The sequence below is a fragment of the Rhyacophila brunnea genome, unplaced genomic scaffold (genome assembly GCF_057557595.1).
Source record: "Rhyacophila brunnea isolate RB1 unplaced genomic scaffold, BYU_Rbru_1.0 scaffold_13, whole genome shotgun sequence".
In the NCBI taxonomy this organism is placed as follows: Eukaryota; Metazoa; Arthropoda; class Insecta; order Trichoptera; family Rhyacophilidae; genus Rhyacophila; species Rhyacophila brunnea.
The window spans coordinates 751,574-772,408 of NW_028232785.1; the positions used below are offsets into that span (position 1 = coordinate 751,574).

The following is a 20,835-nucleotide window of genomic DNA, read 5'->3' on the forward strand; positions in this document are numbered from 1 at the left end:
TTGTGTGCTCTTCTTCAATAGTTTCAATTAATTTATTTTTTAACATATTGTGGACATTACAAATTATAAGTTTAAGACGTTCATGACATGAAATTTAGAAACAAAGAAATATAAAACAGTATTACATAAAAAAAGAGATAGATAGTACGTTATTAAACAGTAGAAATATGTAAATAAAACAAATATAAATTAGATAGGTTCAAGGAAGTACACCGGATAAGATAAGCAGACCCTATTTTAAGAATTTATAAAACAACGTCCACCTATACTCATTCTCACGTAGGTGGAATATATCAACACCCGAAGCAATTTCGTTGAACATAGTTATCACCCTCCCAATTGGCATTACCAGTGGCAGGTTGGTTCTGCACCTTGCGAGAATAAACAACTGATGGTACCTATTTCTATATACATGTGTAATTAAAGTCGTGACATTTAAACCTTTTACCCGAATGTGTCAATTTATGATTTCATCTTACCGGACGTTATACACAAGAGGCTACTTATATCACATTTAAATCGCTTTTCAGCAGTGAGTAATTTTGTGTATGTCATCGAACCGGATGTAATACCTACTCGAAAAATCATAATGTATAAAAATATATGTCTTTTTACGAGAATTTGTTTTTTTCTGATTGTTGGTGGAAACAGATATTTATTAGAGGTGAGTTGGAAATACTATCACCAGTTTGTGTACTCAAGTTTTGGATGAAACTACCCATACTAGTATTTGTGGCCTAATAAACTTATTCCGAAAAACTTGGGATGATATCATCGCGAGTCGCTGTTCCGTGCACTCGCCAGTAGACATTCAACACTATTGACATTAAATGCGCATAAACGAAATAGCACTTGAATCTAGATATGTTTTAATTTATTAGTCTATTGCGTTCGAATGTATGAATAATAATAGGTCATAAATTTTGTGTCGCAGCACAGTGGTGAGATGATTCACAGGCTTAAGCTTGATATACACCGCTCAAAACATGTTTAAAATTTTAAAACAATCACTGTTATTCATTTTTGTTAACAATGATATTGTAACCTAACAGAAAAACAATTCATAAATTTAAAATTTTGTGATAAATGGGACTTTTCGACAAGCGGAGCTCAGCGTATTTTTAGCGATTATTTTGAAGCCGACACACAGTCTGAGTTCCCTGAGCCGATACGTATTTTAAAACACTAGTAATATGGAGTTGGTTTTAGTTTCAGTTGAGTATGAAACTTTTGTCGCATACGCACGTTAAACGATCTATATAGTATTCCAAATACTAGTAAGTATTTTGGAACAAGTTTATATACTAAGTATTTTTTATACTGGTAGTAAGTATACTTAGTCTACAAAATCGACCAGTTTTTTCATCTCTAATATTTATACAGGATAAATTACTTAGGTCAAATTTAAGAAGATTTTTAAACAAAGTACGTGTAATTTTATCTTACCGGATGTAAAAAATAAGTAATTATATTATACACATTTAAACGACTGCACTAGAATGAGTTAATTTGTGTACTTTCATATTACCAGATCGTGTACAAGAGTAATTACATAGGTCACAATTAAACGGCTTCTCACCAGAATGAGTCATTTTGTGAAATTTCATGTTACCAGATGTTATACACGTGTAATCACATTGATCACATATTAATGGCTTTTCACCAGAATGAGTCAATTTGTGTAATTTCGTCGAATCAGATCTAATAGATGAGTAATTACACTGGTCACATTTAAATGGCTTGTCACCAGAATGAGTCATTTTGTGTAATCTCATATAACGAGGTGCTATAGAAGAGTAATTACATTGGTCACATTTAAATGGCTTTTCACCAGAATGTATCATTTTGTGTACTTTCATGTCATTAGATCTAATACATGAGTAATTACACTGGTCACATTTAAATGGCTTTTCACCAGAATGAGTCATTTTGTGTAATTTCATACTACGCGATGTTATACAAGAGTAAATACATTGGTCACATTTGAAAGGTTTTTCAAGACTATGGGATATTTTGTGATTTTTCATCCAAGCAGATGTCATACACGAGTAATCACATTGATCACATTTAAATAGCTTTTCACCAAAATGAGTCATTTTGTGTAATTTCATATTAACAGGTTTTCTACAAGAGTAATTACAATGGTTACATTTTAAAGGCTTTTCACCAGAATGAGTTAATTTGTGTAATCTCATGTTACCAGATGTTGTACAAGAGTAGTTACATTGGTCACATTTAAATGGCTTTTCACCATTATGAGTCATTTTATGCATTTTCATCGTACCAGATTTAGTAGACGAGTAATTGCATTGGTCACAGATAAATGGCTTTTCACCAGAATGAGTCATTTTGTGATTTTTCATATCACCAGATCGGATACATGAGTAATTACACTGGTCACAATTAAATGGCTTTTCACCAGAGTGAGTCATTTTGTGTAATTTCATATAACCAAATCGTTTACATGAGTAGTCACATTGGTCACATTTAAATGGCTTTTCTCCAGAGTGATTCATTTTGTGTAGTTTTAAAGAACCAGAATGAATGCTGAAGTAGTCACATTGATTGCATTTAAATAGTTTTTGACCAGTATTTTTTTCTTTTTTGCTTAGATTTTTGAAATCCGTTTGAATTCTTAAGAAATTTCCCGTCTTTTCCTCAATTGATTTTTTATGAAACGGTTTGTGAAGCGTCAATAGAGATAACGATGGAAAAAAATCAAAACAAACACTGCACACAAAATTTTCGTTATTAAACCATTTTTGCTCCAACTTTAAAACAGCTACTAATAATTTAGGATGTGTGACGTCAGATTGTATATGCTTACGTTTAGCAGTGCGACTGTCTATATTTTTATTGGCTTCATATATCCCCAGTTCCTTTTTAATGTCTTGATCGTCGATCTGTATTTTATCGTAGGCCTCTTGTGGTTTGATTCTCTCTGAAAACCCGAGACTACTGAAATTGGTCACGGCAGTGGTTGCAGGAATCAACTAAAATAAGTATTAATTGAGTTAGCATTTACTTGGTAGAATTCTATTTTACGTGAAATGAAAATATAATTAATATTAAAATCTACAGGTTTTTAAAAAGGTTTGTCGATAGCTATTTCGGTTGTAACACCATTATCAAGACTACTCAGTAGGCCGTTTGCCTTTGCTTAAATACTATACTTATAGATAGAGACAAAAATAAATTTTCTTATTCGTTCAAATAATATTATGACTTTGTGTACTTATTATTAATAGTTTGAAAACCCTATGTGGGTTTTTAATGGATATCAAAATTCGAGTGTTTTGGTTATTTATAGACATTATTAATCAATTTAAATATTATTAGTATAAATGTGTTAATCATGTGCTTAAACTATATTTAATAGTGGCGACGAATGCATTACCAAATTTTCATTAATTATTTGATTAATTTTGGATAATTCGCAATTAATTTCCAACTGTTCGAGCAAATTTAATTTTAGATTTTTGTTACATATATGCACACATTCAATAAGGCATAATATCACATTAATATAATATAGGCAAACGGCATAGGTATATCAGAGAATATTATTTAAAAAATCAAACATCTCAATGATAAAATGTAGAAATCTTGACATTTTGGGAAGATCGAATTTAGAGTAAGAAGTGTATGTGAAGTTATATCAGTATTAATAGATTATTTTAAAAGAATAGATTGTTCCATACCAGGTTTCCCGGGTTGCATTCAGAATTAGAGTAACTTGGTTGAGGGTAATCATAATTGCTTTGCTCTACATCTTCTTCGACAATCTCATTCTCTGAGTCAACCCGCTCAAAATCAGTCTCCAGTTTTACAGTGGTCGGGTATTTTGAAGGTATCTATAAAAATACATTAATTTCATAAATAAAAAGGCATATCAGTATCTTCTTATGACGATATAATAATTATAATAGTGTAATATAACGTAGTTATTGAGAATATAAAAGAAGAATTAAAATAGGTATGTACCTATTCATACCAAATACAACACCTCGCGAAGAGACGTCTCCAATCCCATATAAGAAACCTTACATAAAAAAATGACTACCGTCCCGTAAAATCACTATATTATGCCCTGCAAAAGTTTGCAACCCCTGATAAATATTCTAAAATAAATATTTCGCAAACAACATGAGGTTTCTCAGCGTCCCCTGACACAAAGCAAACTACCTGTTTACCCTTCTCGGTAAAAAATACATCCGTCGAAGTCGCCGAGGCGATCGCAGTTTACAGTTGTCCGAAATTTAGGAAGTACCGCACCCCGCCAGCCCCTCTCACGCATCTTACGAAGGGGTAGACGAACATAATTCTTTTGGTACGATTTCGCTTGCGAAATCAGGAGACATGTCTCTCGTTCCCGCTTTGTCTTTGCGGATGGGGCTGCCAAGAAAAAGTAAACTCCACCCGTCTCGATTTTATAAATCAGTATATCCCTTGTAGTGTTTAAGCATTGGACTATCACGCCGTGGGTCTCAGGTTCGAATCCTGGGTCTGGCAAGTACACATATTGATTTTCAATTTGTGTATGAGTCAGGGTATGGACCTAATAGGTTGAGCAAGTGGCTGACATCCATTTCTCGTAAAAACAAAATCTGTTAATACAAACCTCTACTCTGTGGAGGCCCATATGATCCTATTAGGATCGGACATGGTCGGAGAGTGTTCCCGTGTAAATAAATAATCGTAGAAACCCTATTAGGCAAGTGTGAAATAAATAACAAGTGATCCGTGAAACCTAATACAAAGTGAATACCACAAGATACCTAAATAAATCAACCCAAAAAAAATAACGTCAGTGTAGTGCCTAATCTATCTTTAAATATAATTGTAATAAGACCAATGCTTGTCCATGCTTTTGTGTAATAAAACAATTCTGCGCGGAATTATAAAACAAGCATCTGTGTTATCAATTTGTGCCCGTTATAATGTCTCTCACTCACCAATACATCAAAGTGCCTAGCCGAAATGAAGGACTCCACAACACCCACGTGAGTTCTAAAAGGTATTATTATCAAAGGAATTTACTAATCTCTATGGTATATATACTATGGATATTAATAGAGGTAGCTTAATATATAAAAGAAGAAGAAGAACACACATCAATACTCATAATAAAATAATATAAGCGTTTTTAAAAGTGATGTTGATTATGTATGTACTTAATAAAAATATTATGCTCGATTCCAATTGAAGTAGATAAGCTGGAAATCAAAAATCGAAGTGAAAGTGTTTATATATAAACAAACTGGTATTTAAATAAGAAATTAGTGTGTTATCCAAGATATTTTAGAGTAATTATATATGTAGATGATCGCATAATAGTGCATACCTATTTAAAATAATAATATAATATTGTATAAGTAGGTAAGCACCTGATTTATTGGCTCGCATTTTGAATATGAGCAACTAGGTTGCGGATCACTGTCATCGACAAATTCTTCTTTGAAATCAACTCGGAGAGAATCAATCTCAGTTTTAATACCAGCAAGGCTGGTTACAGGGCTCTGAAAAAAAGACAGAAGGTATTTTATAATACGTGTTTACACCTATATTAGTAACATACGTTATATATAGCGCAAACACACGGAAGTTTCTGTCTGTGACCTATTTATTATCAAGGTTCTATACTGTCTAGCTATTAATAAACGTTCAACGGCTGTCTTCAGATGAAGAAAGTAGTAAACCAGAGGACACAGAGACGCAGTAGGTACTGAGATATCCTGGGTTCGAAGACTAGCTCAAGATGTTGGTAGAACCCAGGATTCACAATATAAATTAAATAGTCTTTTTTTTGGTAGCACTTAGCTTTATATTTTCACTGTGTTTTGGATATTACAAATAAACTTAGGGCTATACTTCAGTTGATGCGTAGTCTAAATCGTAATCGTCTATCGTAAAAAGATCGTGGCTAGGCGATGCGCGGATTGTGCCGAACTAAATATAATTTGTCATAAAAATCCAACATGCGTCCATTTAATCTTATGTTTATTGTTATATTACTAATAGTAATAGTATATTCATTGATATGTTTTCTTTTTTAAGTACATACATTAAGTTTTTTCGCGTATTATATTAGATATAGAAAAGAAGCTGACTCGTTGGAAGACTAAATTGAAAATCTGTTTGATGATGATAGGGGACCTATTGGCTATACTTTTAATGAATGTGAACAAGCCCCATGCATAAATAGGGCAGAAATAATAAACACAATACGAAATTCTAAAAATAGTAAAGCTGTCGGCCCTGATAATATTTACAACGAAATGATAAAATTATTAGAAGATGATCAATTAGAAGTTCTTGTTGATTTGTTTAATAAAATTTTCGAAACGGGCATAATTCCCGATGATTGGTTGAAATCGACATTCATCACTCTATCAAAAAAGGCGAATGCAAAGGAGTGCAGCGAGTTTAGAACAATATGTTTGATGAGCCACATGTTAAAAGTCTTATTAAAAATCATCCATAATAGGATTTTTCGAAAATGCGAAGAAGACATGGATGACACACAATTTGGCTTCAGAAGTGGTTTGAGCACTCGCGAAGCACTTTTCAGCTTGAATGTTCTTGTGCAAAGATGCCTAGATGTTAATGTTGGTGTTTATAATGTGTTTCATCAATTACGAGAAAGCATTCGATACTGTTAGGCATCCTAAACTTCTCGAACTCTTACAGGAGAAAGGCATCGATGCAAGAGTCATTCAACTGAATTAGATAGCTAACTTATATTAGAATCAAACAGCGAATATTAAGATTGAAAACGAAATCAGTGGAGAGGTAAAAATTCGTCGCGGTGAAATACAGGGGTGTATATTGTCACCTTTGCTATTTAACATGTACTCGGAAGCTATTTTCAAGGAAGCCTTACAAGGTAAATCGGTGGGTATTATGGTTAATGGCAAACATATTAACAATATACGATATGCCGATGATAATGTGCTGATTGCTGATAGTTTAAAGAGTTTACATCAACTGGTAGAAAAGGTTAATGAGGTCAGTAATTCTTATGGTTTAAAAATGAACCTCAAGAAAACAAAACTATTACTAGTATCAAAAACAGCGACACCAGACACCAACACAAATTTTGCCATTAACAGCGAACCAATCGAACGTGTGACCCATTATAAATATTTAGGTACATGGGTCAATGAGAAATGGGACCAGTCTCAGGAAATAAAAACTAGAATTGAGATCGCAAGGAGCGCCTTTCTCAAAATGAGACGCCTCCTTAGCAATCGAGATCTTAACCTAGGTCTGAGACTGCGTATGGTACGTTGTTATGTTCTCTCAATTCTTTTCTATGGTATGGAAGTATGGACGCTAAACCAAGATATGTCACGGAGACTTGAAGCTTTCGAGATGTGGCTGTATAGACGCATCCTCAAAATTCCTTGGACTGACCGGGTGACAAATGTTGAAGTTCTTAATCGAATGGGGAAGGACCGAGAAGTTCTACGTAGTATCAAAACCAGGAAACTACACTACCTCGGCCACATTATGAGAGGACAAAAATACAGCATTCCTCAACTTGTCATTCAAGGAAAGATCAATGGGAAGCGCAGCAGAGGACGGCGCCGCATTTCGTGGCTTAAGAACCTCCGTGATTGGTACGAGTGCAGCTCTACTGAACTATTCCGGGTAGCAGACGACAAAGATAAGATCGCTTTGATGGTGGCCGACCTCCGCTAGGGGATGGCACAATAAGAAGAAGAAAAGTTTTTTACTCATCTTTACACGATTTAAGAATATTTTCATCCGACGCCTTGACGTAACAAATCGACGTGTGCACACTTCGACTCTCAGTCTCCGATTGGCGGCTAATGAGAAATTTCGTCGCACCTACTTTTGAAAATTATTTGCCGTTTCACTGAAGTACGCTCTTAAATGTTCTACATGGCGCGTATTTAGTCCGTAAGTTACTTTCTTAATTACTTATTTTCTAACAAGGATCGCTTATGTTCTAATTATTAATGTCTAGAGTCATTTTTTTTGGCGCACTTCACGAGCTAATTTTTACGTCCACTCACGATTAAGCCCTTTCTCTACTGATTTTAAAATGGCCGTCCACGTCAGCTTCCTATCATCCTGGGTCACGTGACGTCCTCCAGATCGCGCAGCGGCCATTAAGCGCAACCCACAATAGCCAAGTTCACATTTAGTTAATTCATCACCCGATTCCTCTTCAACTTTTAAATTCTGGTTTTACACCGAGGTTTTGTGCATGAGCAGAGGAGATGAATCCGTTTTACTGTCTACATTCGTTCAATAAAAGCTAATGTCATCTCAGACGACATTTTGAAATTCAAAAAAAATCTTATTTTATTACCAATAATATGATCAACCATTGTCTATTTCGAGTACCTATAGACTAATATACATATATCAATCGACTAGCAACTCCACGAACAAGTCGAATCTTCCTGAAAAAAGTACGAAGTTGCTGGAGTGTTGAACAGAAATCCCGAGTGTAGAGTTAGCTATTGGGTGCACGTCGCCCACTGTCACGCTGTCGCAGCGAAAATTTAGTCTATGGTTTCGTCATTTTGCAGAATATTTTGAACGTGCACCATCTCGTAAATTCATTGAAGAATGACACTGATGAAGAGTGCCTACTATAATGTATTAGTAATTTGAATTATTATTTATGCTAATTTCAATTAATTTTAAGTTTCTGCGTGTGCGTACGTTTAAAATACATGCGGCATGACATCCATAGATAATAGAACCCAACCTGCAGACCATAGATAATAGACGACGTTCTTATCGAAAATACATAGTGCCAACCGCTAAAAACAAAAAAACGTGATTTTGACATGACATTCGAAAAGTTCAGGCATGCGGAATATGATAAAAACGCTCAAAACGTCATGCAGGTGCCGATGCAGAGAAGTTTAACGTGAAGTGACCTCATTGTTAAACATAACTTAAACATATGCACGATTAAATCATTGTTTACGTCTGCATATTTACATTCTCACCAACTATTAAACTTAGTACCTAACGTCTATTTATTTTCCAATTCCGTGGCGTCCAGTTGTCCGGTGCCAAATCGTCCTAGACCCGCGCTTTACTATACCACTTACGTGCTATTACAACTATATATTTACCGAACAATGTTAAGTACTTAACTTACAAAAACTTAATATATACTTAAAGCCATTGATTTAAAAATTTACATCTGTCATACAATCCCGCTGGTTAACCAAGGAGTACGATCGAGTGTTTTGCTACACCTATTTTTATTGACTACATAAGTAATGGGCATGATTAGACCCAGCGCCATCTTAAGATTATTTGAGCCTGAGCATATCTTTTTGCACAAGCAACGAGTGGTCCACTGTTCAGCTTTCAAAATCAGATCCCAGATTGCTTATACGCCATTTCTCGTTTCAAATTGAATTATGAAAAATTCTCAAATTAAAAATATTAAGTCATTGGACGCTGAAGACGCACCTGGCGCGTAACGATCAGGCGGCCGATCGATGTAATTGGCACGCATTTTAAATGTGATAATTAAAAATCAATGTCAATGTGTAAACTATCAGTGTTATTTATAAATAATATACATTCTTGCTGCTCTCAGCTGTCAAAGTTAGACTAGTGCTTCACACAAAAACTGGTGGTAATATCGATTTCCAAAAAATATGTAGCATTGATCTATGCATTACATCTGTAGAAGGTGTGTTGATGCTAGTGTATTATTTATCATGTAACTCATCTATCCAAATCAAACTATTCCCTATTTGAACACGATAGACGCGTCAGTTTGAGCACTCTATAGAACAATGACAGGTCATCCATCGACAACAACGGGAGGGGCGGAAAAAGTAGGACCAGTCGTTGTGAATGTATCGGCTTTCTACTTGAGTCGTCAATGTTATGACTCTTAAAAGTACCAGACTAGAGTCAAGCTCAACAGGGTCTTCTTTCCCCGCTGATTCTCCCAAGCCCGTTCCCTTGGCAGTGGTTTTGCTAGATAGTAGATAGGGACAGTGGGAATCTCGTTGATTTATAAGTACTTCCGGTATAAGACCGGAAGTGTGATAACGAATCAGTGCCTAGTCAAATTATTGTTGTGAAGTGGCAATACAACTATGTATAATCTATCGCATGTTGCAGTTAGTAACGTTCACTGTTTTATTTGCATCAGTAAGAAACCACGTCAATGAAGAATAAACACAATCTTACAATGATTAATAAATTCGGAAAACCTAACCTCAATAGTGCTGTTGGCATCGAAAGCATTCTCTTGCTTTGTACAAATGTTTGTATCCGGATTGTTTGGATGGATTATTGGCACATCAAACCATTGCTCTACTTCTGAATTATCTTCAAAATCATCTGGTTCGCGTTTTACAAACCATTTTACGAAGTTTATTTGACCCAAAATATCACAAGTATAGGTAATCAGCTTGACAGTCGTGACAGTAGACTATATAATTATATGATTAATAAGTTTGGAAAACCTAACCTCAATAGTGCTGTTGGCATCGAAAGCATTCTCTTGCTTTGTACAAATGTTTGTATCCGGATTGTTTGGATGGATTATTGGCACATCAAACCATTGCTGGACTTCCGAATCATCTTCAAAATCACCTCGTTCACGTTTTACATTCATTTTACGAAGTTTAATTCACGCAAAAATATCACAAGCCTGGGCAAGTAGATTGACAGGCGTGGCAATAGACAATTACCTAATCGATAATAATCTCTCGGCTTGGCCATATATAATACAAAACGGCTGCATTTTCACTGCGACAACAGTCAACACTATTAATATTATTAATATTTTATGTCTCTTGACGAAATTCCGAAACCAATAATACCATCGATAGATATGTTATTACCTACGTTAAGTACAAATCACACCATTTTATGCATTTATAAGTGAAATAGTACCTATATGTCACGGCAATATGCATCATTGCTGTTTTTCAAGTAAAATAATATGGTAGGTACGTAAACGGTATGATTATTTTGTACCGCATTCTCATTGTACCTACTTACGTCAAAATGGAGCTTTTATGCTATTTTCAAAGCATGATCCTGAACATTCCTTAAACGTTGTAGATAATCTATATAATTTTGAAGCCTTATTATCCTTTATATTTATTTTAAACATTTGATGACTATAATAAAGTATTTTTATTACATAAAATAGTATTCTTTTAAACCTCTCGATCTAATGTTTTAAAATAATATATAGTCATATTTCAGTACGCCCATGTGCAGTGGTGTTAAGATTTTTTAGTTGTATTAATTTTTAAACGCATTTACAAAACCATTAAAAAAATTAATGTTAAAATTATATAGAGACATATTTGTTTGACATATATGTGTTTGACCATTCAAATGTGATAAACATCCTACAAATATTGATTGCTTTATAATAATTATTGACCTAAGAATAAGGTAGTATTTTTTTGAAATACGCCTTTTCTATTGGCATTTCCCAGTGGCTAAGCTACAACATTGTGGATCCTGAACGTAATAACATTTCTATGATGTATTGTTTTTACAGACTTTCGTCAACAGACATAATTAAAATAATAATTAGTGTTGACACTTGTCGCAGTGGTAATGCAGACGTTTTATCTATGGCCAATCGATTAATATTTCATTTAGGCAATTGTCTATTGTCACGTCTGTCAATCTAGTTACCTAGGTACGCTTGTTATATTTATGCGTCAATAAAACTTCGTAAAATGGATATAAAATGCGAACTAGATGATTTTGAAGATTATGTGGAAGTGCAGCAATGCTTTGATGTTACAACAATGCATCCAAACAATCCGGTTACAAACATTTGTATAAAGCAAGAGAATGATGACAATTCCAACAGCACTATTGAGGTTAGGTTTTCCAAACTTATTAATCATTGAAAGATTGTGTTTATTCTTCGTTGAAGTAGTTTCTTACTAATGGAAATAAAACAGTTGGGTGACATATTGAGTTTTACTAACTGAAACATGTAATAAATTATACATCGTTGTATTGACATTTCATAACGATTGATTGACTAAGTACCTTCCTACAGGTTCTACGTCTCTGTGGTCCCAGGTTCACTACTTTAATTCATCTAAAGACAGCTGTTGAACGTTTAATAATAATAGCTAGACAATATACCTAATAGGTCACAGGCAGAAACACATAATACTTTCTAAAATAGGTGTAAACACGTATTATAAAATACCTACTGTCTTGTTTTTCAGAGCCCTGTAACCAACCTTGCTGATATTAAAACTGAGATTGATCCTCTCCAAGTTGATTTCAAAGAAGAATTTGTCGAAGACAGTGATCCTCAACCTTGTCGCTCATATTCAAAATGCGAGCCAATCAATCAGGTGCTTAACTACTTATACAATGTATTTTTTAAATAGGTAGGTGCTATTATGCGATCATCTACATATATATTACTCTAAAATATCTTGGATAACATAACTTCTTATTTTATTAGTAAACACTTTCACTTCGATCTTTGTAGTCCTGAATTTTCTTCAATTTGAATCGAGTTACCGCCATCTTTAGATTAATAAAGCCTGAGCATAACTTTTTGCGCAAGCAACGAGTGGTCCACTGCCATACTATTTATTGACAACGTACTTGCAAGCAGATTTTGGTATTCTATAATGACTGAAGAGTATAAAGAAGTTATTAGTTATTGTCGTTTAGAATCGACTGTCACATTGACAAACGTCCTAGTGTATTTTATGATATTATTACACACAGAAGACGTTTACTTACTATGATAGTCACTTCCAATTATTAATAACACATCACCACTAAATCAGATGAATTCCAAAGTCTCCAAGATACGTTAAAATAATCTGAAAGAAATCTGAAACTAAGAATACTCCGACAAGTGAACACGACAGACGCGTCAGTGTGAGCACTCTATAGACAATGACAGGTCATTCATAGACAACGGGAGAGGCGAAAAGTAGGACCAGCCGTGTAATGTATCGGCTTTCTACTTGAGTCGGCAATGATCGAGGACAATATTTTTATTACGTACATAATCATACATAATATATCACTTTAAAAAACGCTTATGTTCTTTTATGTTATGTATTTTTCTTCTTCTTTTATATTTCAAATAACTCGGAAACTCTCTATTAATACCCTTAGTATAATATATACCTTTTGTAATTTGAAATAATGTGTATTCTTCTTTCATATTCTAAATATCGACGTTGGTGTAATATCCCAAAAGTGTGGTACGCGTACCTCCTGAGGTACTACGGGAAGAGTTTGGTGGGGGTACGCGCTGCAAAGGGCCTTTGCTGCGTCAGGTACAACAAGCATTATTATGACATCGATACAACATCTAGAAGGTTTATCGCATGCGGAAGAAGAGCAATTGTTGGAATTAGCTTCAGATGGATTCTTGAAAAATAAATATAAGGAGTGTACTTTAACATTTTTTTGGTTGCAAATGCAACATGTGTATCCAGTTTCAACAGAGAAAGTCCTGAAAAACATCTTGCCTTCATATCTATGTGAAGTTGCTTTTTACGCATCTCGGATTAAAATTAATAACCAGGGAACCCAATTATGATGATCTGTCTCAACATAAACAATTTCACTCTTCTCATCGATTATAATGAATATTATTTATAATATAACTTTTATTATTTTATGTATAGGTATTTTAGTGTGAAATAATTTTATTTTTCGTTTATTATTATTTTGTTTATGTTCTAAAAAAGGAAAAAATATATTTTGATTGTTATTAAAGTATATTATGCATTATCTTGACGAGGAGTACTCAGTGTTACGAAAATTATGGAAGGGGTACACATATGTCATAAGTTTGGGAAACACTGTATTACATTATAATTATTATATCCTCATAAAAAGATACTGACATGCTTTATAATTTATAAAATCAATGTATTTTTATAGATACCTTCAAAATATCCGACCACTGTAAAACTGGAGACTGATTTTGAGCGGGTTGACTCAGAGAATGAGATTGTTCAAGAGGATGTAGAGCAAAGCAATTATAATTACTCTCAACCTAGTTGCTCTAATTCCGAATGCAACCAAGAAAATCAGGTATAGAACAATCTATTCATTTAAAATAATCTACTTATACTTGACACCCCGAAGTTTCTCTGGGTATGGGGAAAGTCAAGTGGAATAACACTTGACAGTTACCCACTAACAGTACTTCGGTAGACCAGACGTTAGGTAGCGCTTTTCGTATTGCGGCGTCGGTCTATACGTGTATCAGATGATGGTATACACGACCAGCTTCCACCCTTCGGTTAGCTCAGGAGATGTTAAAGTTCAAGGGTTGTCAAGACAAACTGAATTTTGGTTGGTAGAGCACGCCAATGTGCGCAAAACGTTGACAGTTGTGTAAATGTTTAAGATGTATGTTGATGTATGCTGATGATGATGATATTTTCTTATTGTGCCATCCCCTAGCGGAGGTCAGCGACCTTCAAGGCGATCTTAGCTTTGTTGTCTGTTACCCGGAACAGTTCAGTGGATCAATCAATCACGGAGGTTCTTAATAACCCACGAAATGCGGCGCCGTCCTCTGCTACGCTTACCATTGATCTTTCCCTGAATGACAAGTTGGGGAATGCTGTACTTTTGTCCTCTCATAATGTGGACGAGGTACTGTAGTTTCTTGGTTTTGATACTACTAAAAAAAATGAAGTCTTGGGCGCCTGAGCCACGACGATAAAGTTTGCGAGCCGATGGTGTAATCGCGACGTGGATAGGTATTTGAAGGTATCTATCAAAATCTAGGATGACGTAGTAGGTATTGGCGCTCGGAGTAAATAAAATATAGTACACGGCGAGATCGTTCGCGGGTTTGACCTTTTAACTTTGGTCCAGGAGGGCGATTTCCGAATGAAGCACTGCAAAACACGTCACCGAACCGCTTCGACTAATGCACGTAAAATTTTTAGTTTTACAGGAAATATTGTGTCTTCACTTGCGGTGCAGTGATTACGGCAGATTTTTTCAACTGACAATGTTCGTTTAAAGGTTCAAAATGTACTACAGGATGGGGATAAGATTTTAAACACCAAGAAAAACGACATTACACAAGTTTTAGCCCGTGACAGCAGGCGACAAGCACCGTGACATGCACCTCAATGTGTGTCGCCGTTTATAGGTCGCGCTTTGATTAACTTGATACGCGTCGTGATCGGGCATACACGCAAATCCCGTCGGCGGATCGTTACCCCGACCCACCGCCATCTTTAGATTAATAAAGCCTGAGCATAACTTTTTGCACAAGCAGCGAGTGGTCCACTGCCATACTATTTATTGATAACGTACTTGTAAGCAGAGTTTGGTATTCTATAATGACTGAAGAGTATAAATAAGTTATTAGTTATTGCGTTTAGAATCGACTGTCACATTGACAACCGTCCTAGTGTATTATGATATTATTATACCTACACAGAAGAAGTTTACTTACTTTGATCGTCACTTTCAATTATTAATAACACATAACCACTAAATCCTTATATTATGCGGTGTTAACTGATTTTATCTTTAGTTATTTACTCATTTAGTGCTAACACCGCGACTGGCGCTTTGAGAGTCGTTGACAATCAGATGTAATTAACATAATATTTAAATGCGGTAAGTAAAAGGGCAGGTCATTAGTGATTGTGTAAATTACGGGTTCCTTCTAAAATACAACGATTTACGTTGAGCATGACCCCATAACACATGAACACGAACTCGTAGCTGTTTTAAGCTCTATTCTACGTTTAATTCCTTTAAACTAAAATTAATCGTAGTTATGCAGAATGTAGCCAGTCCACAATAATGTCGAGCTGAGATAATGGCACTTTAGCAACAACATGATATTAAAAATGTATGTAAAATTGTAAATAGTATTTTATTTCAAGAATAGTTTTTTGACCGATTGGTTCGGTTCGAACGGGTTCGCTTAAATGAACATTGACACTTGAAACACAGTTCTAACGCCATTACAATAAAAGTCATATTGTTATAAATTCCCGATGCGTGATATGGCATAATGGAAATTGCGTGACGTCTACCTAGACATGTGCGATTTTACTTGATGCTACGGTATTGAGTACGTTGTCCATTAATAATGTCATTGGTGGATGGTTGACATCTTTTATTATGTTATCACTCCATTGTGTGCGTACTAAGTACACTTTTCTCCTTCTAAATTTGATCCTCCCAAGATCCTGTGAAGATTCCTACATAATCTTTAATATGTTTTTTTTTAAATAATATTTTCTGATATACCTATGTCGTTTGCCTATATTATCTTAATGCGATATTTTACCTTATTTTAGTTGATTCCTGCATCGACTGCTGTAAATTTCGGTAGTCTCGGGTTTTCAGAGAGCATCACACCACAAGGGACATACAATGAAATACAGATCGACGATCAAGACATTAAAAAAAAAATAGGGATATACGAAATCAATAAAGATATAGCCAGTCGCACTGCTGAACGTAAGCATATTATACAATCAAACGTCACAGATCCCAAATTATTAGTAGCTGTTATAAAGTTGGAGAAAAAATCGTTTAATAACGAAAATTTTGTGTGTGGTTTATGTTTTGATTTTTTTGCATCGTTATCTCTATTGACGCTTCACAAAGCGTCTCATAAAAAAATAAATGCAGACAAGACGGAAAATTCCTTTAACATTCAAACTCATTTAAAAAATCTGAACAAAATAAACAAAAATACTTGTAAAAAACGATTTAATTGTGACCAATGCAATTACTCTTGCAATTATTCTTGTAGTATTAAATTACACAAAATGACTCATTCTGGTGAAAAGCCATTTAAATGTGATCAATGTAATTACTCATGTATTGCGTCTGGTGGTATGAAAAGACACAAAATGGCTCATTCTGGTGAAAAGCCATTTCAATGTGCCCAATGTAATTACTCATTTATCCAATCTAGCGATATGGAAAAACACAAAATGACTCATTCTGGTGAAAAACCAATTAAATGTGACCAATGTGATTATTCTTGTATACAATACGGTACGATGAAATCACACAAAACGACTCATTCTGATAAAAAGCCATTTAAATGTGACCAGTGTAATTACTCATCAAGAAGATTTGATTCATTGAAATTACACAAATTGACTCATTCTGGTGAAAAGCCATTCAAATGTGACCAATGTCATTACTCGTGTGTAAAATCTGGTAACATGAAAAAACACAAATTAACTCACTCTAGAGCAATCATTTAAATGTGTACAATATGATTATTTATGTTTAACATCTGGTTATATGAAATTACATAAAATGACTCACTGGTGAAGAGCGTTTTAAATGTAATATTGTTTGCTTCACGTGTATAACGTGCGGTAACATAAAATCTTATAAATTTACACATCTGGTGAAAAGTTTACATGTATCGAGTGTAATAATGACACATGTATATCAACTGATAGGATGAAAGCACACTTATTTTTTCATATTAACCCATATAACATATTATGACATTTTTATTAGGTTTTATAAAAAAGCATGGTCGTCTTATGTATTATAGAAACTGTATTAATCCCCCCTGACTATCTCCGATCCTAATAGGATCATATGCGCCTCTACAGAGTAGAGGTTTGTATTAACAGAAATAGATGTCAGCCACTTGCCCAACCTATTAGGTCCATAGTCCAAATTAAAAAAAAACAATTTGTGTACTTGCCAGACTTTGAATTCGAACCTGGGACCCACGGCGTGATAGTCCAACGCTTAAGCCGCGCGGCCACCGTGGGTGTTATTATAATGTTTATTAAATAGGTATATAGAAAATCTTAATTATTGTAAAACGACAAGACTTGAATATTTTTTCAATTTTAATAAATTATGATATAAAAATTGTACTTGTATTTTTATTATATTATGATAAACACTTTTTGTATGTAATAATTGTTTGTTTAAATTAAAAATGCCAACATACACGTTAATAAAATGTTTGAGGCTTTCACGGTTGTTTTTTATCGTAGTAGATTTTTGGGTTTCCACCGTGTGTTCTTCTTCCTTCTTTACTCGACGTTTCGGGCTGTACAGTTTAAAAAAAATCAGTTAGGTACATGTTCAAACACGCGCATTAACATCATTTTACTCCCTTCTTCAATTATAGTTTGTCCATTTATGGCTACGGCCGTATGTTGTAGCTTAACCACTGGGGAATGCCAAAAGAAATGGCGTATTTAAAAAAAAACACTACCTTATTCTTAGGTCAATAATTATTATAAAGCAATCTTTATTCGTAGGATGTTTATCACACTTGAATGGTCAAAGACATAGCTTATAATGAGTATCTTTAGAATTATCTTCAAATGTGTTAATCTTGCCCATTTTGTGAATAATAAAATGCCTAATTCTGGTCAAATTTGGGATCACAGAGATTATCAATATATTTTTTTTATCGTTAATATGTCACTATAATAATTTCAACATAAGTTTTACTAATGGCTTTATAAATGCGTTTAAAAATTAATAAATGTAAAAAAAATTAACACCACTGCATATGGATGTACTGAAATATGACTATATTCTAAAACATTAGAGCGAGAGGTTTAAAAGAATACTATTTTATGTAATAAAAATACTTTATGCAGTCATAAAATTTCTAAAATAAATATAACGGATAATAAGGCTTCAAAATTATAAAAATAAATTATCTACAACATTTAAGGTATGTCCAGGATCATGCTTTGAAAATAGAAAAAAGCTCCATTTTGACCCACGCTGAGCACGTCCGCCCTTAACCACCAGCTATCTACGTATTTACAATGCACCATCATAATTTGCACAAAAATCGCAATGGCATCTGTTTGACATTTTTCATAATATTTTCCCATACAGAAACAACATTCAATTCATTTCGCTTCATCTTTTTTTTAGTATTATAAGAATATGTTTTCTCACATACTCCACAAATCCATTTGTCGGCATTTTGTTGTGATTGGTTTTATGGAGTCGCTTACTGAGTAAGTGAAGCAACTCGAGGGCATCCACGTTGTTTCTCCACAACTACTTGTTCTTCTGCAGATACATCTGGTTGTTCCTCTCCAACTGAAGTAAGGCATTTGGCCGAAAAATCGCTTTTCCTTTTCACAGGAACACGCACTGATAAACCATATTATCTAGCATACCGTCTGAACATTATATTTTGATTTTAAGCGAACAATATGAAAATAAAGGTTCCTTGAAGGGAAGTTTTAATATTATAAGACCTCGCACCAATGAACATTATTATACACTATAATAAATAAATAAAATAAAAAAGTATATTTTTATATTTTTGTATAATACATATATATATTAGGATTTTTATTTTGTATATAATACTGATAAATAATGTTTATATGGTAAACAGTGCATGTAACGTTTATATTATAGTATATATTTTTGTATTTTTTTTTTGTTTTGTGATTTTACCGAGGCTTTGACTGCGACTCGCTGTCATATCGCCTCTTCTCTTCTAGAAGGGGATCCGTCGATCAGGTCCTCTCTCCTTTTCTGTTTAATAGTTTTATAATAATTTTGCCTAGCTCTTCCGTCTTTCTTTCCTTCTTCTTTAGACGCCAGTGTTTTATGCACCCGAATCGCTAAACCTCCGTATCCACCCCCTTTGTCTTTTCGATACATCGTGTAATCATTGAATTTCAGATAGTCTAATTCAGACCTCAGCCAAGTCTCTAAGATTAATGCTATTGTTATTTTTGTCTTATTGAGTAAAGTTCTATATCATTCTTTTTTTGCTTCATACTTCTGGCATTCCATTGTAAAATCCTAATTTGTTTTTTACTATCCATTTTGCTGCAGAACCTCCCCTAGAATTTCTCCTAAATTTCCTTCTTTGAAGTATTTGCATACCCAGTCCATTGCTTTAATTATTAGTTGTTTAATGATCTGCTGCCAGTCTCCCCCTTTCAGCAAGACTTTCATAATTTCTCCCATTGAATTAACCTCAGTCTTCCCCTTTGCCTTTTTCTTATTTTTTGTAGGCTTTACGCTACTACTTGTAGCTGTTATTGTTGAACCTGAAGCTTCTACCACCACTTCTTCTATATTTTTGTTTTCCTTTATTTTTTGAATTATTTCGTTTTCATCTCTTCCCACGATTTTTTTTGTTTTAATATGTAACAGCTATACTTAACATATTTTTTTTGCTTCCTTGAAAGGTATGTCTATTTTTATCATTGCTTCTTTGCAATTCTTTTCTTCTTGCCACTTTGGGCATTTTTGACTGTTTGCCGCGTGATTACCTTTGCAATTGATGCACGTAACTTCCTCATTTTTTTCGCAAGTTTTGTGGTTTTCACCGCATTTGGGGCACGTTTCTACTTTACTGCCGCGATTGTTCGCAATGTGCCCATATCGCCAGCATTTGTAGCATTGCATTACCCTGAATACATACGGTTCTACAGCAAAAGAGACGCCATATATGTGAATTGTTCTCGGCAATATTTTCTCCCCAAATTTAATACTGACTGACGAGGTCTTCGCAAGCTCTCCTGTATCACTTTTTCTTGTCAACCTCTTAAGGTTGGTCACTTTTGGATCACTTTTGATTTCCATTTGCAGTTCTTGGAGGTCCATATCAATGTCGACTTTTCTTATTACTCCATAAGAACAGGAGTCATTCTCTTTAATCACAAAACCGAGATCTTTGAGTTCTCCAGCTTGTTTCACTTTATCTGCTTCTTTTTCGTCTTCTACTTGGATGTACGTCTTTAAATTTTTGTTGTAAATTTTCTGTACTTTAACTCCTGCCTTATGGAGCATCTGCGCTATTTTCAACTTTAATGGTATTTTACTTCCCGTCGC

The 20,835-nt window shown here is 34.4% G+C and overlaps 1 protein-coding gene and 1 long non-coding RNA gene across 2 annotated transcripts; one reads left to right on the plus strand and one right to left on the minus strand.

Annotated features, from left to right (window-relative positions):
• Nucleotides 1-1,425: 1,425 nt before the first annotated feature.
• LOC147076072 (uncharacterized) lies at nucleotides 1,426-10,699 on the minus strand. Its single transcript, XM_085941178.1, has 4 exons — nucleotides 10,487-10,699; nucleotides 5,388-5,519; nucleotides 3,702-3,854; nucleotides 1,426-2,993 (listed from the first exon to the last, which is right to left on the minus strand). Exons 1-4 carry the CDS (start codon nucleotides 10,631-10,633, stop codon nucleotides 1,482-1,484), a joined length of 1,944 nt encoding a protein of 647 aa, XP_085797304.1. The 5' UTR covers nucleotides 10,634-10,699; the 3' UTR covers nucleotides 1,426-1,481.
• A 940-nt stretch (nucleotides 10,700-11,639) lies between these two features.
• On the plus strand, nucleotides 11,640-17,878 carry LOC147076073 (uncharacterized). Its single transcript, XR_015069530.1, has 4 exons — nucleotides 11,640-11,867; nucleotides 12,228-12,359; nucleotides 13,921-14,073; nucleotides 16,320-17,878. It is a non-coding gene; the product is annotated as an uncharacterized LOC147076073 (long non-coding RNA).
• The last annotated feature ends 2,957 nt before the right edge of the window (nucleotides 17,879-20,835 follow it).